Source organism: Artemia sp. Qi Xiang Cuo, chromosome 1, assembly GCF_049724085.1.
Source record: "Artemia sp. Qi Xiang Cuo chromosome 1, ASM4972408v1, whole genome shotgun sequence".
Lineage (NCBI taxonomy): Eukaryota > Metazoa > Arthropoda > Branchiopoda > Anostraca > Artemiidae > Artemia > Artemia sp. Qi Xiang Cuo.
The window spans coordinates 44,504,568-44,529,143 of NC_142794.1; the positions used below are offsets into that span (position 1 = coordinate 44,504,568).

At 34.3% G+C, this 24,576-nt stretch overlaps 2 protein-coding genes across 2 annotated transcripts in view; both read right to left on the reverse strand.

The window, feature by feature from the left end:
* Positions 1-14,894, reverse strand: part of LOC148956362 (uncharacterized) — a 96,597-nt gene extending 81,703 nt beyond the window's left edge. The window contains exons 1-2 of the mRNA XM_089090489.1: positions 14,832-14,894; positions 11,479-11,622 (exon numbers count right to left, since the gene is read on the reverse strand). Coding sequence (XP_088946615.1) covers positions 11,479-11,557 — 79 coding nt within the window. The 5' untranslated portion in view covers positions 11,558-11,622; positions 14,832-14,894. The remainder of the gene's footprint in view (positions 1-11,478; positions 11,623-14,831) is intronic.
* LOC148956363 (uncharacterized) lies at positions 12,961-23,617 on the reverse strand. The gene is made up of 3 exons (XM_089090501.1): positions 23,551-23,617; positions 19,622-20,024; positions 12,961-13,006 (listed from the first exon to the last, which is right to left on the reverse strand). The coding sequence occupies exons 1-3, from the start codon at positions 23,615-23,617 to the stop codon at positions 12,961-12,963; spliced, it is 516 nt and encodes a 171-aa protein (XP_088946627.1).
* Positions 23,618-24,576: the final 959 nt, after the last annotated feature.

Here is a 24,576-nt window from a genome sequence, read left to right on the forward strand (position 1 = left end):
CGGTTACTATGAAAATTATATCCACAACAACCGCTCTCTGATAATATCCACTTTCAAATTTATTCCAATGAAGACTACTTCATGGGTATTTCTTCAACATTTATAGATTTACATGTGGTAGTCAAGATCTGACAATACAATGCCAATTCTTACCGGTGAAATATACTATGAAAATTGTATATTGCATAATTTATTTCGCCAAATCAGTGTCTACATAGATGAAACGTTTGTGAACACTAGTAACAATCTCTCAAATTATGCGAGCTATATACAGTTCATGTTATTGACACCCAAGTCATACAAAGAATTGAGGGTTTAATCCAACGGATATGAATATATGACGGGTACTAATAGAACAGATGCATTGAAAAGTGCGACAACTTATGAATTACATTTAGTTGGGAAAATAAATCATGAGATATTTAACATAACTTAATGGCTACTACCAAATATTTAAAGTGGATATAAAATTTAAGCTAGTTCCATCCAATTTCATTTTACGAAAGGAACTTCCTATCAACCCCGATGTAACACTCTCTCTCACCTCGGCAAAATTTCATGAAAGCAACAGGTTATGACTTTTGTTGCTTTGGCAGTGGGAAAAGTGAGAGCTAATGCAAATAATATCAAAGTACTTGTTCCTCATACAGTCACCAATCAGCGTCATATTGCCACGGATTTACGAACCCTTACTGATCCTTTATTTATTAACGGTGAAATTCCACCAAAATTGGCATTGACATTTGTAAAAAGTGCTAATACAATAGGATCGGGGACAAGTTCCCCACAGAAACTTGAAATGTTTGGACTTTCATATCTTTTGTGTAAAGTAAATGGAATCCCACTATACAATTTATCCTTTGATAAATCCTATAGGACACTGTATGAGTTGACAATAAAATCCCTAGATCGAGAATCACAACTATTTGAAAATGGTATAATTGGTACAATGTTTGCTAAAATTCATTGTTTGATTGTACTGGAGTTGTCTTGGACTCAAGATATGAATATTGTACAAACGAGCAGTGTACGTTTAGAGGGCACATTTGCCGAAGCATTAGCTAAGATATTGCATTAATGTAATTAAATCAGTTTGAAATTTACTGGCAAATCACTCCCGAAGGCAGTGTTCTACTAAGTCTCGCATCGTGAACACAAATCAAATAAACAGCGTATTTAATATGGATCCGTGTATGTCCAAATACAAATCCTTTTGTATATCATCGGACTATATATATATATATATATATATATATATATATATATATATATATATATATATATATATATATATATATATATATATATATATATATATATATATATATATATATATATATATATATATATATATATATATATATATATATATATATATATATATATATATATATATATATATATATATATATATATATATATATATATATATTTATTTATTTATTTATATATATATATATATATATATATATATATATATATATATATATATATATATATATATATATATATATATATATATATATATATATATATGTGTGTGTGTGTGTGTGTCTGTGTAAAAATAATTTTTTTTTCTCCTCCTTAGATTTCTTCTTCTACGTAAAGGCAACTGTCAAGATCAACTAATGGTGGTAGATCATTTGAATTCGCTGTATATTGATCTTGATGTGCTAGAATGGGTCACATTTTCAACAACACTGTGTAACTTCGCTCTTATTGTATCTGTTTGTGCTGTCAATGTCAAATTTTTCAGTCATATCGTAAAATTCACGTGTTTCAATTTGCTTATTTGAAGCAATATCACATACAGTGTTTTCAAATGGTGAATCAATTTCTGTAACAGCTAAACAAAATCAGTAGGTTTATAATCATAGTAGCGATTGTCTTCACAACGATGACGTAGAAACCAAAATGTCTTGTTACCCCAAAAGTTGGTTCGTACACCTGATTCTCCCTCCCAAGACAATTTAAAACCACAACGATACCAGTCTTTTAGAAGTAAACTATATTCTCGTTAGGCTTATTTCCAATAATGCCATGATAGGTAGTCTCCCATTGATCACATTTATCATAGTGACAACTGGAGCATAGGTGTCTTTTAGGGTGAGAGTCACAAACCTCTTCCTGACAGGAATTACAATTTTTAATTTGTACTGCATATCCTCTATGCATTTACAGGGATTGTATAATCTAGGATTTTCATCATACTCGTCAATAATTGTAAAATTCTCACGTGGTGACCAGCAACTCAGTGTATACATGCATAGTGAACATGTATAGAACATTTGTCCAATGTTAAATCTCTCACAGCCTAAATGAAACTGACCTACGATCGATAAATAGAATATTCGAGAGAGGGAGAGAGAGGAGTAATCGTGTGAAATCACAAAACCTGTTTTGACAGGATCTTCTAAATTCTCGATTTATCTATTGTTCTCATTTGGATAGTGCCTTAAATTTCTAAGGGAGAGTTCAAAAGCAATTCCACAATATCATTTTGTTTTGTTTCAATTTAAATATCAATATATTGAGTAAATAAGTTTAACCCACGTCGTTAAAGTTCCATACAATAGTCCAATGACGGAGAATCGTTCTCATTATATGGTTCGTACTTCTGATTCTCCCTCCCAAGACAATTTAAAACCACAACGATACCAGTCTTTTAGAAGTAAACTATAATCTCGTTAGGGTTATTTCCAATAATGCCATGATAGGTAGTCTCCAATTGATCACATTTATCATAGTGACAACTGGAGCATAGGTGTTTTCTAGGGTAAGAGTCACAAATCTCCTCCAGACAGAAATTAAAATTTTTAATTAGTACTGCATATCTTCTATACATTTACAGGGATTGTATAATCTAGAATTTGCATCATACTCTTCAATAATTGTAAAATTCTCACGTGATGACCAGCTACTCATTGTATACATGCATAGTGAACATGTATAGAACAGTTGCCCAGTGTTAACTCTCTCGCAGGCAAAACGAAACTGACCTACGATCGATAAATAGAATATTCTAGATTGAGAGAGAGGGAGAGAGAGGAGTAATCGTGTGAAATCACAAAACCTGTTTGAACAGAATCTTCTAAATTCTATATTTATTTATTGTTCTCATTTGGACAGAGTCTTTAATTTCCAAGGTAGTGTTCAAAAGCAATTCCACAATATCATTTTGTTTTGTTTCAATTTAAATATCAATATATTGAGTAAATAAGTTTAACCCACGTCGTTAAAGTTCCATACAATAGTCCAATGACGGAGAATCGTTCTCATTATATCGTTAATTATTCTTTGAGAAAATATTTTCCTTTAAAGGAGATAACTCTAGAAAATCGCCATCTAGAATCCCACATTTTTCCATAATCACAAGATTCCGCATAATTTTCTGTTTCTCAAATTTATCCATTTTCAATCCAAACACTCTCACAGCTGACTTCAGACTAACCACGATTCTTTCTACTTCAAGAACATTCGGTAACCTACTAAAAAAAATCTAACAAGAAAAACATTTTCGATTTAGAAACAATTTAATTATATATAATTACAACATTCAATTACTGATACAACTTATTCTCCTCAATATATTTTACTATTGCATTTAAAGCAGATTGAAGTCTATACATATGCACTATATAAACTTTCGCTGTAAAGCATAACTGCTGCTCCAATTTGAATTTACTCAATGGTATCACATGTCTTGCATACAGATCATCCCATTCAAGACTTAGTCGAGATCATCTTGTAATTTCTTCTGCCATATTTGTTACTCTCGTCTTAATATCATTGCTGCTGTTACCAATTCCACTATCAACTACTAATAGTGTAAACAAACCACTCATTATTGCTATTATATATATTTTGTCAAACAAACAAGCATAATCAAACTGTTCTCTCTGGATTCTGTTCTCCTACTAATACGAATTACATTGAAAATCCAGCCTGATATCGGTTCTGGTTGCAATGAGCGGTTTTTAGGGTCTCAAGGATATGGTATAAACAGGTCATGACTCTAGAATGCAGGTTAAATTCCTGTCTGTGTTACAGTATTATGGTCGAAATAAATGATCTTCTGGTCGGAGTGCAAACAGACTATTTTTAGTGTTCCATATATGATGTGCAGTTTGTAGCTGGACATCCCTTACTATTGATATGAGCAATATCGTTTATACGGCTTATAAGAAATCTGTCTACGATGCTCCGGTAGCACACTAGTGCCAATGGCACGAAGTACCATTTTAGAGCCATATGGCACTTGCAGATGGCTAAATAAAAAAAATCACGTAGATATGAGAAATAGCTTTTGAATGAGTCATTAAGCTCTATGATGTTCTGGTAACCTGCTAGGCCTAGAAAAAAAAAGAAGAAAAAAAGACGGGAGACAGTGCTACCGATGCAAAAAAGTCATTTTCCTTCATATTCAAGGAGGGGGACTGTAATTTCTCTATAAAAGGTTTTCGACCATGCTAATTCCAATGGTACCTATTTCAGATTGGTCTGGCACCATTTCTGAGGTGTTTCAGGCTTTTTTCAAAATCACCATAAATTTCTTTTTGCAATAAACTTTGACGAACTGAAATAATAGTTATTATTCCTGAATCAATGTCAGGTGGGAATTTTTTTACTAGGCAGTTTTTTTTCAAAACGTGTTTTTTAACTTTTAATTACTATGCACTGTGGCTCGCTCTTTGCTATGTTGCAACTACTTTTACAACCATGAAATAGGAAATGACAATAAATAACGGGCATTGGCCGTTCCAATACCCAATTATCTTCTGGTTCTTTAGCTTTTGGAGAAGGACCCAGATCGCCGGCCGGAAATTTATGTATCGATGGGTGCCTATACTATTAACGGTAAATCAGACCTTCTAGATAAGATAATCTGGTCAGCTAAAGCTTGTTTCACAATATCGGGACATGTGAACAGGCATAACTGTGAGTACAGGAATGATAAGAATCCATATTTGACTATTGATCCCCAACCAAACCATCGTGTAAACCTCCAGTATAGGCTTTTAGACCAAGAATCATCAAATATTTATCTTAGCATTTGAATTTTCCGGGATTTTGAACCTCTTTGGGCCAATTTTCTTAGGTTCAAAATGGTAGAAAACAGCCCTTGGCCGTGACGTGATCTATTTTGTTTTTTGAAAAAGTATCTTCAATCCCTAGATTTCAACCCTCTGAATGCTTGTCAGTCTGCCTAGAATGCATTACCTGAGTTGGCCATAAAATGTCATTCATTGTTACCTTTAGAAGGATTATGAAATAATTTCTGATCTCTGATAAATTTATTTAAGTTTCTTTTAAGGTGTTTTATATTTATTTCTTTATTATTATTTCTATAGCTCCCACGTGTGGTTGACATCGCTAGTCCTAGTTAGAATTTGCACTAGCTGGGTTTTCAGAGGGCAGTCACGTATTTCTGATCTCTGAAAAATTTGGTTAAATTTCTTTTTAGTTCTTTTATCTTTATATCTTTATTATTATTTCCTAGTTGTTTGAGTTTTTGAGTTTTTTCTCGTGTTTTGTCAATTGTTTTGCTTTTCTTCTTTTTTTCTCCTCAAAATTCCGACCATAAGGCCCTGCAGGGAGTTATTTAATGTTAAATGTTTTTGCAGATGTTATTGTGCGTATGTTTTTATTTTTCTCTCCTTGCATTTCCGGCCATAGAGCCGGAAATATGTGTGTATATTTGTTGTACGTTCATTTTTGTTGGAATAAATCTATCTATCTACCACTATTGGTTCGATACGGTCATCCCTTGGATAAAAAGAAGATAAAAAAGGAGACGCAACAGCGTCACATATAAAAAAAATATGATTTTTCTTCTTGTTCAAGCTAGGAACTGTAAATCTTCGTTTACGGGTTTTCAACAAGGGCTGTTTCAGTAGTCCACTTCTCAGTACTAGATTTCAAGTTTGGTTGTTTTTTTTTTCTTTCTTTTTTTTTAATAGTGAACTGTAGACTTCCAGTCCAGATTTTCAGCAATGATCACTTCAATAGTATACTTTTTATTGCAATTGAACATCATTTTTGAGGAGAACAGGCTATTTTTTGACAGTCTAAAATTATTTGGTAACGTAATTACAAAGTGTTATTAAGCTAAATCTGAAGGGAAAAAACATTTCCAGAACAGTACTAAATAGGAAATGTTTGTCATTAGATGGATTTTTTAAATCCTTTTTTCAGTTTCGGCTGCAGTTGGGCTTGGTTTACTATTTATTAAATTATATTGCTGCAACAATGATGGAAGGCAAATAACCACAGATAAATTGTGATATAGGTGCAGAAAAAGTGCGTGGTAACTTTTCAAGAGAGTTTGATGCCTCACTTGACCTTCGGACACAAGGTCATAAGATGACCCTATGTAGCTGGCGAGAGCTAAATGCAGTAGCATAAATTTTAAAGTATAATCGAATCCTTATGCAAATATTTTTGCAGAAATACCTTTCAGTGATCAAAGTCGTTCACGCCCATGAAACAGCCTTTCCCTCAATTTTAAATAATTCCTGTAGGAGGAATTTTCTTTCTTACACCATAGAGAAGTTACTTAATTGGACCCATTAAACTCTGGGAGCACATGTAGATATTCTAATTGTAGAGGAAAGTGCTCTTTTTCTCGTAATTAATTAAAAAAACTTATTTTCCACAAAATAAGTTTTTCAGAGAAAAGTAAAGAACTCCATTAAACAAAAAATGAGCAAAAATTAAATTAAATAATCTACGAAGCGTGAAAATACTGCAAATCAGCAATGATAAATGAATGAAACCCAAAACGAGCAGAAATTAACATAAGTTGGGCTCAAAACCCCTATGCCTTCCCAATACCAGAACATAATTTGCACTTTACTGAAAAAAAATATAAATGTTCTTACTTTTATAACTTTAATAAAGAAAATAATATTAACATTTTGATTACTAAACATCAGTATATGTATATTAAACTGACAATGCACATTCATTTGTATTTTTTTCAGTAAAGTTTTTATGTTTAAATTTTATGTTTAATTTGCTTCAGACTTTTAATTAACTTTAAAAATCTGAACACAAATAGTAGTGTTTAATTTCGTTTCATACCTCCTCTAGTTGACCTGAAATGGAAAACTTGATACCATTCGCAAAAAAATCTGCTTACTCTCTTTGATAGGTTGGATACACTTACGCTATTTTGACTTGGTTAAATTTTAACGCTTTCTATAAACACCTTACATGCCCCCAGGGCATAAATTACAACCCTTACCCTACGGGTTGTGTGGGTGTTTGTCATCTTCTAAGACATAATTTCCAGAACTTTCAACTACTTTAAGCAAAATGGCTATCTCAAAATTTTGATTGGATGTGTTTGGGAAAATGGTTAGTCACTCTCCCATCACTTTCAACTATTGAAAAGGCACTAGCCCTTTCAATTTCCAATCAAATGAGCCCTTTTAAATTTACTACGACAACGCTTTCAATAGAAACCTTATATGCCCCCAGGGCATAACTTAAAACCCTTGCCCTGAGGGCTGTGAGGGGGGGGTCGTCAACCTCAAAGACCTAATTTCCAGAACTTTCTACTACGTTGAGCACAATGGCTATCTCAAAATTTTGATTGGGTATGTTTGGGGAAATGGTGGGCGTGGAAGGGGTGTTAGTTGCCTTCCAATCACTTTTGACTATTAACAAGGCACTAGCCATTTCAATTTCCAATCAAATGAGCCCTTTTTGAAGTTTCTACGACAACGTGTTCTAAAAAAACCTTATATGCCCCCAGGGTGTAACTTAAAACCCTTGCCCTGAGGGCTGTAGGGGAGTTCCATCCTCAAAAATATAATTTCTATCTAGAAATCAACTACGTTGAACAAAATGGCCATCCAAAAATTTTGATTTGGATGTGTTTGGAAAAAAGGAGGTCGTGAGAGGGGGGTTAGTTGCTCTAAAATCACTTTCGACTATTGAAAAGGGCACTAGCCCTATGAATTTCCAATCGAATGAGCCCTTTTTCAAGGTTTGCGACAAAGATTTCAATAAAAAATTATATGCCCCAAGGGCATAATTTACAGCCCTTGCCCTGAAGGCAGTGGGGGAGTATCCAGCTCAAATGTATAATTTCCTGAACTTTAAACTGCATGGAACAAAATGTCTATCTCAAAATTTTGATTGGATGTGTTTGGGGAAATGATGGGCGTGGAAGGGGTGTTGGTTGCCTTCCAATTACTTTCAACTATTAAAAAGGGCACTAGCCATTTCAATTTCCAATCGAATCAGCCTTTTTTGAAGTTTTTACGACAACGCGTTCTATAAAAACCTTATATGCCCCATGGCATAACTTACAAGCCTTGCCCTGAGGGCTGTTTGGGGTTATCATCCTCAAAGACCTAATTTCCAGAACTTTAAACTACGTTGAATAAAGTGGATGTATCAAAATTTTGACTGGATGTGTTTGGGGTAAAGGTGGGCATGAGAGGGGGGGTTAGTTGCCCTCCAATCACTTTTGACTATTAAAAAGGGCACTAGCCCTTTGAATTTCCAATCGAATGAGCCTTTTTTGAAGTTTCTACGACAACGCCTTCTATGAAAACCTTATTTGCCCCCAGGGCATAACTTACAACCCTTGCCCTGAGGGCTTTGGGGGAGTGTCCTCCTCAAAAACATAATTTCTATCTCAAAATCAACTACGCTGAACAAAATGGCTATCTCAAAATTCTGATTGGATGTGTTTCGTTAACGGTGGGCGTAAAAGGGGTGTTAGTTGCCTTCCAATCACTTTCGACTATTAAAAAGGGCACAAGCCATTCCAATTTCCAATTGAATGAGCCCTTTTCGAAGTTTCTACGACAATTTCTTCGATACGAAGTGCCCTGCTCTAAAGGAAAAAAAAATAATGTATACTTTATTGTGTCAACACCGTTTATATATGCCCTCAGGACACAACTTAAAACTCTTGCCCTGAGGGTTGTGGGGGAGTGTCCTCCTCAAAAACATATTTTCTATCTGGAAATCAACTACGCTGAACAAAATGGCTATCTCAAAATTTTGAATGGATGTGTTTGGGGGAATGATGGGCGGGGGGGGGGGCATAGCTGCCCTCCAATCACTTTCGACTATTAAAAAGGGCAGTAGCCACTCCAATTTCCAATCGAATGAGCCCTTTTCGAAGTTTCTACGAAATTTCCTTCAATACGAAATGCCCAACAACCCTTGCACTGAGGGCTCTGGGGGGGGGGGGTTATCATCCTAAAATACCTAATTTTCATAACTCAACTATGTTGAACAAAATGGATATCTCAAAATTTTGATTGGAAGTGTTTGGGAAAATGGTGGGCGTGAGAGGGGCGTTAGTCGCTATCCAATCACTTCCAACTATTAAAGAATGAGCCCTTTTGAAGTTTCTACGACAACGCTTTCAATAAAAACTTTATATGCCCCCAGGGCATAACTTACACCCCTTGCCCTGAGAGCTGTGGGGGGAGGGGTTGTCATCCTTAAAGACCTAATTTCCAAAACTTTCAACTACGTTGAATAAAATGGATATTTGAAAAGTTTGATTTGATGTGTTTTGGGAAAAGGTGGGCGTGAGAGGGGGGTTAGTTGCCCTCAAATCACTTTCGACTATTCAAAAGGGTACGATACTAGCCCTTTAAATTTCAAATCGAATGAGCCCTTTTTCAAGTTTCTAGGATAAAGATTTCAATGAAAACCTTATATACCCCCAGGGCATAACTTATAAACCTTGCCCTGAAGACTGTGGGGGGAGTATCCTGCTCAAAGCTATAATTTCCTGAACTTTGAACGTCACGGGAAAAATTGGTTACCTCAAAATTTTTACTGGATGTGTTTGGGGAAATGGTGGGCGTGGAAGGGGTGTTAGTTGCCTTCCAATCACTTTTGACTCTTAGAAAGGGTATTAATCATTACAATTTCCAATAGAATGAATCCCATGTGAATTTTCTACGACAACGCATTCTATGAGAATCTCATGTGCCCCAGGGCATAACTTACAACCTTTGCCCCGAGGGTTGTGGGGGAGTTTCCTCCTCAAAAACATATATTCTATCTGGAAATCAACTACGTTGAACAAAATGGCTATCTCAAAATTTTGATTGGATGTGTTTGGGGAATGATGGACGTGGGGTGGGGGGTTAGTTGCCTTCCAATCCCTTTCGACTATTATAAAGGGAACTAGCCCTTTGAACTTCCAATCAAATGAGCCTTTTTTGAAGTTTTTGTGACAATGCCTTTTATAAAAACCCTATATGCCTTCGGGCCATAACTCATAATTATTACCCTAAAAGCTGTGGGGGAGTGTCCTCCTCAAAAACATAATTTCTATTTGAGAATGAACTATACTGAACCAAATGGCTATCACTAAATTTTGATTGGATGTAATTCAGGATTGGTGGGCGTGGAAGGGGTGTTAGTTGCCTTCCTATCACTTTCGACTATTAAAAAGGGCAATAGCCACTCCAATTTTCAATTCAATGAGCCCTTTTCGAAGTTTCTACGGCAATTCCTTCGATACAAAGTGACCGTGTATGGAGAAAAAATAAAAATAAAATAGATTGTGGCAACATCGTTCTTTACTTTGGCAGCGCTATTGCGCTGCCTATGATGTTCAGTAAGCTCATTTTAATAGCATCTTGTAGAAAACTTTCTACTCCCAACTTCTTTCATTTCCCAATATAAACTTATGTATAATCTCATGCGTAAGTTACTTTTTATCAGAAAATAAAGTTTTGCTTCATAACTTTGGAGAGAAGATCGAATTATAAGTAGGATACATATCTTAAAATGATGGAGTCAATTAGTGATGGCTTTTTAAGTTTAATATGAGCACGGTTCAAATTTGCGGACCCTTGGTTTTGCCCCCTTACTACAAATTTCAATAGGTAAATGCTTCTAGAGAACAGATACTAACTTCTCACCATCAACCACCAATCCGGTATTACTTTTAGAGTTAATGCAATTCTTTTTCATTTTTTATCCTGCTTAAAATATTGAGCTTTCAAGTTTAATACGGTACTCTTGTCACCTTTGTTTTACTTGCATTTATTCGGAAGGTTAAACCTCGGAGTAAACCGGATGCGTAATTTCGCGATATATTAGATACACACTGTCATACAAAATTACGTTGTGTATGTTCCTATTCCGACTGAATGTCAGAGGGGACAACTCACGAACTGCGGGGCGGGGGTAGTTTTTAAGCTTTTTAATGAAGATGAAAAAACTTAATTGTAAAAATTACTAGAGGAGATTTGTTTTATCGAGTCTTTCCAATGAAAATACCACAAAAAGGCATTTTTCGAATCTAGGGGTTTGCAAAATATCAGACCCCGAAAATGTTGATTCTGAAGATCGAAATTTCAGAGCTTTTTCCCATTTCCATTTTGCTCCGAATGGAGGATGTAAAATGTAAGTTAATAGTTTTATTAACTAATACCAGGATTGAACATATCAGGGTAATACATTGAGACAAAAAAACAAATGACTTACCAGATGCTTCTGAGATCAACAGACTTAGGAGAAAAGGAATTCCAAACATCTCAAACCTGAGTTTTGTTAATGCAGCCATTGCGCAGAATGAGGTTTTATTTTTGGAAGATTCTGAACTATATATTTTATTCCACAGTTTTCAGCCTAAAATATACTTGATAATTAGCATTGAATCTCAGTAACTTGATAAATATTCTTCAGAGGTTTAAAACCAGGGTGGGTTCCAGCAGATTTAGAAAACTTTAATACTGCAAAGGATGGCACGATATGGAGAGTTAGAAAGTAATCTCTTTTTTGATTTTTACTACTAAAAACAGTTATGATAAACACTTTATAATTTATAACTATATATTCAAGTATCGCATATTCAAGTATAGTTTCAGGCTATTTGGGCACCTCAATTAAATTGCAGGACCAAGGGAACCTCAATTAAACCTAAATTTGGTTGTATTGATTCATGACGCCCATTTTTAAGAAAAAACACACCTCTTTTTAAAAACTGACTGTATTATACATTCATTCAAACAAACAAATTGTTACAACAAAATATAATGTAGAAAAGATTCGTTTGATAAAATGGAAGACTAAAATAGGTGTTTATTCAAGGGTGTCTACACGATGTCCCCAAAGAAGACCAAACATCACCCAGGTTTTCAATACACCCAACATTAAGGATTTTAAAACATTAAGGTTAGTAAAACCAACATTAAGGATTTACTACATGAAACTACTGTTGATTAAACTTAAATATTGTGGAATTTGAATATTAAAATTTTTTCCAACATTTAAAGTAGAGTACGACATTTTGTTGTCTTGAGCAGATTGACATTGTCCAACATTTAAAACACATTGCAACATTTTCTTGTCAAAAAAGACGATATAAATTTTCTTAATATTCACCAACAACAAAACTATGTCGAATTAAAAACAAAAAAAAATTAGTTTGAAAATTTTTTCCAGAAAATAAATTTTGTAAGGAGAAGCGATGAGCCATACTAACACCTAAGTCGAGCAGAAAAAGTCCTCTAGCAATCAAGTCTTAAAACGGAACGAAATTGATAAATAAATAAATCCTAAAAAGAGCAAAAATCGAAGTGAATAATCAAGTCAAACTTTTAATGAACAGAAACTACAACCAACAGCAGTAGGGCTACTGACCCCCAACGCATTTAAAAGCAATAAATAGCATTCCAGGCATAGCAGTAAAAATGACCTTGCAGCACGAAGGGTTGTCCTAGTCTGCTATTTCAAATTTTCAGCCATTTCAAGGTCTTATACCTTGCTTTTCATCTAGTCGATTGGTTTGGGTTTCATTTTGGCCTGTTTCTTTTTATACTTCTTTACTCCTGGTTTCTTGTTGTGCATTGTGAATTAAAGATAAATTATCGTTATTATTACTATTATCAGTATTAGTAGTGTGCAAGTATGACTTTACAATCAACGATAAACACAGATCTTTTCTTTTTTGTTCGACAGGTATGACTATAGTGTGGCTTGGGCATCAGATTTAGCAATGTTGATTAATAACCTGAAAAAAAAAGAAGGCATTGAAATCCTTCCCCTTGAGACCTATGCCACTGTGTGCGCTTTTGTACTCAGAAACTAGACACTGTTAAATGGTAAACTGTTCAAAAAATTTTTATTTATAAATATTATTTATTACAATTTATTTATAATAAATATTATAATTATTTATCACTATGAAATTATTTACAACTAAATTATTTATTTTAATTTGTTTAAAGATTATACCCTTTTTAGTAAACACCCCATGTTGAAAAACCTTGGCAATAAATAGAAGGAAGTGCCAACGAGATGCACAGATTTTGAAGATTGTTCTTACATAATTTTTACTCGTTTGTTTTTCTAGGAGTCCCCTCCCCTGTTGCGTACGTGCCTGAACTATTATATTTTATCAATTCCTGTTGATTGCGAAAGGCACAATGTAAGAAAGAAATACTATCTGTATCAAAAATATTCTCGCCCTCATATGTAAATGCCCCATTCTCCATTAAATAGGAGATTCAAAAATAGTTAAATTCACATTAAGTGAGAGTAAAGCCATTATTTATTTGCATTCCTACTCAACTAAAACCTAAAGCGTATTTGATAAGTGTTTACCAGTCGACTGAAAAATCATCTTTCGAGTTTCTTGGAAAACCTGTACTTTTTATTTAAATTAGCGGGGAATATCCAGCAAGAAAATTCGGTATGCCGACTATTTACTTCTTCTTAGAACACTGTGAGGAAAACAGCCCTTTTAAAAGTCTTTTTAAAAGTCACCGCTACTCCGTTGACTTAAATGAATTGTTGTAAATTTTTGGTTCTAATGTCATTTTTTTTCATCGAATGCAAGAGCCAAACTTCCATGCCGAAGGTAACAACACTATAGTTACTCTAAGTACAGTATGTGAATTCAGTTTACATGTGTTTGCTTTTGACAAGTTATAAAATGTAAGTTCCCACCCAAGGTTTAAAAAATATTATCTTACTGGGATAGAATTCAAGAGGAAACGCTAATCATCAAAATCGTCTTGCGAATTGAATTAAGTTTCGATTTTTTTCGAAAGTTAAGAAGGGGAAAAGAGACAGTTTTTATCGTACAATATGATTTTTTCAAGCCCTTATAAATGATAGCCTAAATAAAAGGATTTAAACCAAAGAGACAAGGATAGTACAAAATGTAGCCTAATTTCCATGTAAGACAGACAGCCCCCACCAAAAAAAAAACTATAAGTCAGATACGTAATTTTTCATGTTAAAACATCGAAATGTTTGCGCTTTTCTTTAGTTTTTCTCCCCTTTTAATTTACTTTATAAAGTATGCACGGGTATATGTGCTGAGAAGGGGATTAGGGTCTGAGGTATCTCAGAGGACTACAGGGCAATAAAAACAGTGCCAGAAAAACTGAAAAGAAATCCCGAAAATCATAATTTTAACCATCTGGTCTACTTTTTGAGTAAAAAAAAATGATAAAAAAAACCTTGAACTTGCTCTTTAAAGCTGCAAATACATGTTATTTTTCTTACTATTTTTTTGCTGGAAAAAAAATGTAATTTAGGAAAAAACAAATTGGAATTATTGCTTATCTCTCCAACCTGACGGATTTTCAGGCATTACATTAAATGTGTTATTATTTTCATTCAGTAACAACGCACTAGCCGTATGGCCTTTTTTTAATTCCAGTAAACATACTTTTTCTAAAAAGCTAAAAACTGAGAAAAGTTATGTAACATTCAAAAAGCAATTATAACACTATGGAGAAAATTTGTAGGTGTTATGCTGCAACAACTTCAACTTTTTTTGAATCGGAATGTTCTATTGTCTGCAGGCCAAGAACTGAATAGCCTACCTTACTTGCCAATTTTGATTTTAATCCACATAATGTGACACTAAAGCCAATGCACCATAGAAATGACTAGAATCGTTAGTGTTCTATGACTGATCATATGCTAAAAATCCTGGCTCATATCACCTGCATCCGGAACCGGAAGCACCGATTTTCTACCTCCGGTTAGATAATAGAACAACCCTATTTAAAATTATTTGAAAACGGAGTAGCCCGTGAAATTTTCATCTCGGGAAGTGATTAATCGAATATAAAACAATTGTTGCTGAGGGTGTGATTAATGTCCTCCAAAACAAGGGTTGGTAGAAAATTTTTTGCGGAAGTCGTAACTATAGAAAGAAAATCTGCCCATTCTATCAATTGTGCAGTACTGGCTGAACCGAGCCCATAGAAAGTGAAGATCTTCCAAGCATATTTGATCCGCCATTCACTTTTCATCGATAGTCGGATCATAATACAAAATAATGTCATTTTGAACAAAAAAAACAAGTTTTGAGTCAGCAAATATCCCACTAAAAAGACAATCTCTAAAAATGTGACTTCCTATTATTTTAAATTATATTTGCATGTAGGTTATTTCCGGAGCGTCAAAAAAATCCATAGAAATCGTGTTGATCTTCACAACTGAACATCTAAAGATGAGCTTAAAGAGGATAGTTCATAGATACTCCAAGTTTCCCCTTTAAAGTAAAGCCCTTACAGAGCGCAAGCAAACTCATTTTAGACAAGGCATAGCCCCCCCCCCCCGTCTCCTGACTTATAGCTATTAGGTTTGTACCTGAGTTCAGTAAAGCTCCATTAATTGAGTTAATGAGCAAATGATTATATTCTAATTAAAGAAGGCAGTTGTTAGCCTGCTGAAAGATAGGTTAGCAGATACAGCTTATTTGGAGATGCTACGGTCGAAAAGGAAATGGTCATAGGTGTATCAAATAAAGGCTGAACCGGATGGGCAGGACAATCTTATGTCTTGAATGAAGGGCTAGAAGCGCCATAGATGGATGAATCGTTTATGGCTGGGCTTAGAGGTAGAATGGAATACCATTAAATCCAGTTTCGGGACCAGAGAGGAAGGAGGTCAGAGACATTAAAGTTTTATGCCCAGTTTAAAGAGGTTTTTGGCTTTGAGTAATATTTTGAAATAGGTTCGTAATCTGAAATATCAGGCACCTAATTTCGAGACCGAGTGATTCGTCTGTCATTGAAAAATAGAAAAAAGCTTTTGAGAGAAAAAGGCTAGCCTCAAATGTTGATTGTTTTTGCCCCAGATGCAATTTAGGAGTTGAGGATATTCTAGCGGGATTCAAGAACATTTCTCATTTAGGAAGTTTTTTTATAGGGTGGTATCCGTGACCTCCAGGGGATACTGTAGACGACTTTAAAAAGGAAAATATGTCATGTTTGTAGATATATTAATGAAGTGGTAAAGAAATGAGAGTAATTTAAGTCTGTGTTACTTTGTTGTTGTTATTGTCTTTTGTTGTTTTTGGGGGGATTAGAAAGATGATTGACATTTATTATTATATTTTAATGAGTATTATAGAATATTGTGTTGCATGGCCTTGTATCGGCTTGTAATAAACTGATTTATAGAATCAATCATGCGACAAAAGAATTTGACTTACATTTTACCGCCAAATGACTCTCGACAGCACCTCCCTTACACAGTAAATATCACTGTTAATGGCTTAGCTTCAGATTAATGAATATACAGAGGTGGGAGTGCTATTTATTTGTTCAGAAACAGTTAGGCCTAAGGCGATCCCATCTCAATACTAATGCCTCTAAAGACGCCATTTTTACTTTAACACCTCAAGGGTCTTTAGGTACTAGGCGATATAAGCAAAGCTAATTTTTACTTTACCTCTTTTTCTCACTTCATCACTAATGGTAAGCATAAGCCTTTAATAAAGTACTATGTATCTATTATTAAGTACAGTCAAATTCCGCAGAAACAAACCTTAAAATCGTTTATCTATGATTTTCCTGAACATCTTTTTCATGGAACAGGTTAAGCCCATAGAACAGCAACATTTGGTAGTTCATACATGAGTGTTGTAGAAAGTTGAGCCTAAATCCCGTCATATACGTAATAATACCTGTTGGTTTTAAGTTTTAATGTTGCTCCTTACTTTCAGTTGAAAAAATATTTTTTTTATATTTAATTTCTTATCTTTTTTAGATAATCCTGGGAAATCCGGCATTGCCTTCATAGAAATGTCCCTTCCCCCATAAAAAGATGCTTCCATGTAACCCCTTCCCCCGCTTTCCCCCCAGCGTCAGAAAAAGCGTCTTCCTATATTTCCCAGTAACCAATAAAATATTATTGGTTATTGGTTATATAATTATTCGTTAATATTATTGGTTATTGCCAGTTCATAACTTACAGCCCTTCTCCCGGGGACTGAGGGGGGTTAAGTTATCCTCAAAGACATATTTATTAGATTTTTCAACTATGCTGAATGAAACGGCTATCTCGAATTTTGATCGGGTGACTTTGGGAAAAAATGAGCGTCGGAAGGGGCCTAGTTGACCTAGAACGTTTATAAAGGGCACTAGAACGTTTAATGTCCGTTCAAATAAGTCCACTCGCGATATTCTAGGACCACTGGGTCGATACGATCACTCCTGGAAAATATAAATAAATAAAATAAACACGCATCCGTGATCTTTCTTATGGCAAAAAAATATAAAATTCCACATTTTTGCAGATAGGATCTTCAAACATATACAGTAGGGTTCTCTGATACGCTAAATATGATGGTGTGATTTTCAGTAAGATTATATGACTTTTATGGGGTGTTTCCTCTTTTTTCGGAAATGAGGCAAATTTTCTCAGGCTCGTAACTTTCGATGGGTAACACTAAACTTGATAAAACTTATATATTTAAAATCAACATAAAATTGGATTCTTTTGGTGTATCTATTAGTATCAAAATTGCGTTTTTTAGAGTTTCGGTTCCTATTGAGCCGGGTCACTCCTTACTTACAGTTCGTTAACACGAACTGTTTGACTAATCATGAAATGTCCTTTTCAGAGACAAAACGAGATTCAATCATTGGACTGGGCTCATTGTGCAGAAGTGATACCAAAATACACGATAAAAAATTATGCAGCAATTCTAAAATGCTTTATTTTTTTCCAAAAAGTGTCCTTAATCAGGTTGATTTTACTGTACCAAAACTCAAGTTGTTTTGTGTTTCAGTAAAGCACTAGTTTTCTATAATCATTCAAACATAGGGGCATATTATCAGTTGGTTTATTTGTACTAGTTTTATCAATATATGTTAGACAGACTGTGAAGCAATAATTTTTGTTCGTTTTAAGTTTCCCCTTAACTCTTTACTTGCCTGAGAAAACAGTTTTTTTTTTTTTAATTAATCATAATAGCATTAGAACTGGATAAAACGGTTTCATCATGGTTGCCTAGTAAAGAACGAACCATTGCCCCTAGTAACTATAAATTAAATAGTGTGTTTTAATAGCAACTGACTAGTGAGAAAATAATATCTATTGTCCTAGGATGGAGTATTGGCAACAATTTTCATCATGTCAGGTTTGTTTTAGATACAGAAGCATTCAATGTTTCCATTTTAAATGGACTTGGTCTTGCCCATTAGTACTAAATAAATGATAGAGATAGTAACAGAAAGGTTGGGGACGGGAGGGGGGTAACACAGAACATTTGCCCAATCCTTAGCACCAACAATATGCACAAGAAAGAAAGAAGTTTAGCATTAGATGAAATATGATACTTTTCTGGTAAAAAAAAAAAAAAATATTATTTCAAGACTTTATAACGTTTACTGGGAGAATTTTTGCCGCCATACTTTCCCTTAGAAAAATTTCAGCAGGTAACCATTAATGTGACAAAAGGAACGTTGGTAAGATGTCCTTTCCTTGGAGACAACAAGTTCTTCCTAAAAAGTTTGTAAACCAGTACTACTAAATATATGTATGTATACATTTATTTCCAAAAAAAGCCGTCGGGCCATTGGAAAAAAAACAACAGAACATAAGCAAAATCAGCGAAAAACACACATACATTGAAAAGAAAAACGTACTTATAAATGAATCTTCACGAAATTATTTATAAAGAGATAGGCTACATCTGTCACGATGTATCAGCCCTTCATCAACATATTTAGCCAAATTTCTTAATGCCATTTTAACTCGTGATCCTGCAACCGCTTCCACCCACCTTCTATATGCCAGCACTAACTAAAAATACGAATTTCTCAGATCTGCCAATTCCTTACAATTCCCCAAAAATGAAACTTATCCTCATCATCTTCCCCACACATAGGACAAGGGACTGGGTTAACACTGTGACCCATAATTTAATCTCTCTTTCCCTAATATCAATCAAACCTCCTCTTAAATTCAAAATCCATTTTATTTCTTCCTGTTTCAACCTCAACTTAAAATAAACTTCTTCCACCCACGTCTCTTTCTATACAGAAAGAGACACGGGTACTATACAGACTCAGAAATCCCGAGGCCTCCTTCCGGACCTGCCACTGCTGTATTCCTTGCTCGTGTAACCTTTCTTTTACCTTATCAGCTACTGTATCAGAATTAGATCCCTTACATTCTTTCCAAAAATACGAATATCCTACTTCATATAAAATTTTCTTAATTTCCTGAGGCCACCCTACCTGTATCTTATCCTCCAACAAAACTGAAATACGCTTCTTCTTTTATTACAGGCTTCACGACTCCATCACAGATGATGATTTGACGCTAGTCCTGGTAGTTACCTCATTTTCTAACACTGAGGTACTTGTTATACCTTCTCTTGAACGCGTCAAGGGAAGTATTTTCCGGGATTACCTCTGCCGGCAATCTATTCCATGTGACAACCGATCGCCGGGCGAACCTTGTTTTCAGATATTCTTGGCGGGCAGTACCCTGATCAAGGAAGTCCTGACGAGCTGTACTTTGGCGAGTTGATCGCAAGGGCTTTGCTTTATCGGGAACGAGCTTCGATAGCTCCTCCGATGGAGGGTTATACAAGTACTTATAGAAAACCGACATGGACGCCACATCGAAACGTTCCTGGATCAGCTGTGGGGTTTTAGCCTTCGTGTTGCCAGAGGTTGCTGCACGCACTGCTCTATTTTGAAAATGTTGGAGTGGAGCGATGTGGCTTTTTGGTGCACCAGCGAAGAGGACATGCACATTCCATGACAGGTCTGATGCACGAATTGAAAAGTGGCAGAATAGAATCATCAGGGAGAAGACTTTTGCATCTTAGGATAACTCCTAACTTCTTGTTGCTAATTTTACTGAGGATCTAATTTTACTGAGATTCGTTAGCCTATTTTTACTTCTTAAAAATTCTGTCCAAAAGTTCATCATTCTTATTAACCTATCTTTTCTTAGCCTGCTTAGTCCCAAATCTCCCTCCAGTACAACACTGTGAGTGGATTTATGGGCCCGATAAACTCTCTTAAAATAATTCCTTTGTATTCTCTCCAACTCTTCACTTTCTCTAAAACCCCACAGCTTACACCCGTAACGCATAATCGGGAGGAGTTTAGTCCTAAATAAATTTTTATGCATTGCTAAATCCCTAATCTTTCCAATCTCACTTTTTAAAATTAAATTCACACACACATTTCCTTTTTGTACTCTATGCTTAACCCCCTGTGCATACTTACCATTCCAAAAAAAACTTAACCCCTAAATACACGAATTCTTTTTTAATCTTTATAAAATTACCTTTATAACTAAATTCATTTTCTTTCCTTAATTCCACCTTTCCTAAAAACTACAATTACAATTTTCTTCTTATTTAATTTTAATCCTTTCATATCCAAATATTCCTCTATTATGTTTAATAATATTTGCATTATGTTTGCAGTACTACTAAATGTTACTCTTACGTCTCTTCTCTTGTAAGTCGTGGAAAATTTATCTTTAAATGAGTAGCGTACCATAAACTTTACAGTTAATTTAGTTGAAGACGAAACTCAAGAGGAAACAATAATAAACTCTATTGTAACATGGTCTCTTAAGATATAATTCAAGAACAACCTTATAATCAAAGAGGTAGAGACAGATTTGTTTACTAGTGTCCCACTCTCACTTAAGTAGAAATGAAAAAATTAAAATGAGAAACAGACTAGATTGAAGTAATAAGCTTAAAATGTCAAGCTGGTCGAAAAAAATTAATAGGTTATTTTTTATTTGAGGTCAAATAACAAATAAAAAATAAATTATTGTATAAATTATTATATATATGTACATTGTTATTACATAAATATATTATATAAATTTATTATTACATAAATATATTATAATATAAATAAATTATATATATATATATATATATATATATATATATATATATATATATATATATATATATATATATATATATATATATATATATATATATTTTGTTATTATTATAATAATAATAAGTTATTATAAGGCCCTTCAAATAAAGAGTTCTTAATTTTAGTAAAAATTAGATGTTTTTCTTTCCTTTCACGTCCCTCTGTGACAAGATCTTGGCCTGTGATAAACCTTACCTTTGAGTTCAGGAAAAGCTACCCATGGCTATTTAAAACAAATATTGGTAACCGCCTAGCGGACTGCATCTGCCTAAGATGTCCTAACACCAAGAAGAGATTTACCAGAACTTGTATACTCAGCCAAGCACAAATAAGATAGCTAAAAGTTGGCATCAAGTTTTGTTTCTACAAATATTTTTAATATAACTTATATGAATTAGCGACAAAAAGGGTGCTTCTATGATATACGCCCTACCTAATGTTCTTCTAAAATGTTTCTCTGGTGCTCAATCCTAATGAAATATACCGAAGTAAGATAAAAATATTATACTTTAGAAACAAATTTGGGCTATATATTTGTATATTAGGGGGCGTCACACGGGGGACGGATCGAGCGGGCTGGGTAAAGTATAGCGGGTCTGCATTCTGAATGTGTTAGGTACAATTATTCTGCATATTATGTAGTAAGAATTGTTTCCTAACTTTACATTGTCCAAATACTTTAACCCCCCCCCCCCCCTAATGGGCAAACATATAGCCCAAATTATTTATTTTCCATCTGTTCTGTCACTTCTATTTGTCTCATCTCATGCTAAGCTGAAAGAAACTAACGAAAAATAAAACGGTTCTATAATGCGTCAATGAATGGACAACTTGAACGGTAGGGTGTATCATACAAGTACCACAAAAAGATCTGGAAATGTGCGTTCAGCAATATTTCTAATCCTACTTTATTTGCATAATGCTGTCAAGGTCTTTTTTAAGCATAATCCATTTGTTGGAAGAGAGGTGCTGCGTATTGGCATGGGTTCCTTATGTAAATGCGATAAGTAATCCTGAACAAAGGCTCATTCACTATGGCTCAAAAATCTAATAGTGTCTTTGTATTACGTTCTTTAAATAAACTAACTTCAATGATGGTATGGATGTTACAAATGATGTGATAAAACCATCATGATTGAATGACAACCATTAGAAAAGACAGATAAACCCAAAATGAAACTCGCCTGGGAATACTGAATATACCCGTTTGAATTTGTGTTAGCCTTACCTTTCTCGCTTTTGCATTTTCCTTCTTTGTAAGATTGATTGTTGTTTCATTAGTAATTCTACTATGGTTCTGTTCCCAGATACACATAGCAACATAGTAGTCTCTTGAGCTGAAACACAGAAAACTAATCAGTTGTCTATGAATCTTTATAGATTCTCTTTTTCTACATGACAAACAAATTCAACGTTGTAAAGAATATCTAACCAAGACAAAATGCTTAATTGAAAATGACGGTGAAAAATGAGGATTAGCACAATCGATATCAACACAAATTATGGGGTACTACAGACAAGATAAAAATTATCCAAACAAAATCTAATCTCGATTAGAACTTCTAAATATCTCCAACAGACGTACACGTAGGTAAAAATTAATCACATTTGATAGATGATATTTTGACACACTTGGCCTAATTATACTCCGGGAGCAACACTATGGTTTTGTCCTCATCATTTTTCCCTAGTTTACCGATTTTCGCATACTCTTAAAAAGCTTATAAGTGAACTCTCCTTTTTTTTTTTTTTTTTTTTTTTTTTTTTTTTTTTTTTTTTTTTTATGAAGCAAATGCTTTACATGTTAAAAGTTCAAATGCTTATGTTTATATGTTTAAATATTAATGTTATGTTTATATTGTTTAAATCTTAAGCGTTTAAATGTTTAATGTTTATTTGATCTTTTCATAATCCCCCTCCTACAGGCCATGGAGCCTTTGTGGGGATTTGTAGATTGTTATGTAATTATTTTACTGATATATGGAAAATAAATCATATCTATCTATCTATCTATCTATCTATCTATCTTAGAAAGTGGTATAGGTCAGACCTCCACTGTTTTTGTGAAAAAGTGTGGACCTCAGGCCGAACTGATGAAGATAACATTACCTTTTGGAAACCTGCGTATAATTCATACCTGGGGCCAAAAAGGAGATTTTCACTAGTAACTGAGCGAGAGTCTATAGAAGACTCTGTGAAGTTTTGCAGTCTTTGTTGGAGAGGACTATATCAAATTACACAACTTAGCTTTTTTTCCTTTGTGCCATGTTCCTGGTTTTGACTGGAAATCTCCGTTCTAGAAAGCAAGCAGGCAGGCATCAATTTCAGGTTAAAGTTGGACTAAAATAGAAAAGCACTGACGATGTATGACGGTTACCTGGCTCAATCTCTAAAGAAGTTGCAGCTTTCCCTTTGCTCCTTTCTAAGCAGTGACCTGACCCCATGGCAGCAAAATTTAAATTTTGAACCAAGGTACGTTGACTTTTTTTAAGCTGAGCAATACAAGCTTGGGCGACAAGCTTGTTAAAGCTTACTGTATCTTGGTATTAATAAATACTCCTTGATTAGCTTATCAAAGAATGTGAGATCCTTTTTCTCACAAAAAAAAAAAAAAAAGAAAAAACGACACACCATTTTAAAAGTTCAAGAAGTTGTAGTATGAAAGTTCAATGGTTGTAGTACAAAATAAAATCTGGCAAAATTTTTCAGACAAGGGAAAGGGAGGGACATATGAGAAAAAATGGCTGTTACGTCTTGGTCATCTTTGCGATGAGGGATTGGCATCTTTCGTTAATTAATCATTTATTGCAATTATTGCATTTATTTTATTATTTCTGCTGCATTTCAGGGTACAAAAAATTCGGTTTCATGTCCGCTAGGGAGAGGGACGTTCAAGTAAGAATAGATTATTACAGCGTGGTCACCTTTATTTTTAAGGGATTATACACATCAATTTAAAAATATCGAAGGGTTAACAACTTTAGTTTTGATATACATATTGAAAGAAAAAATTCGGATTAAAAGTGGGATGCAATTCAGAGATCTGAAAGTAACATTCGGTACTTAGACGGGGGGCTTGGAACTTTTCCTAGTTGGTATGCCTATTATTGGCACCTGATATGCATTTTAGGCTAAGATAAATAATTTGTCCATATTTTCTTTGTTTCCTATACATTTGAAAGCAACTAAATTCGTCTCCATGCGGTTGGGCAGCGATTATAAATAGAAATACATCCCAATGACGTAGTTCCGCAATTATTACATCAAAGAGTAGCTGCAGAAACATAATTCTGGTGAGCTAGGGATAGATACATGATGCTAATAAGGTTCTATATGATGAACTCTCAATTTTTTATCCGTAAGGATTAAAAAAGACAAACTTCAACTGGCCACAGAGTCCATG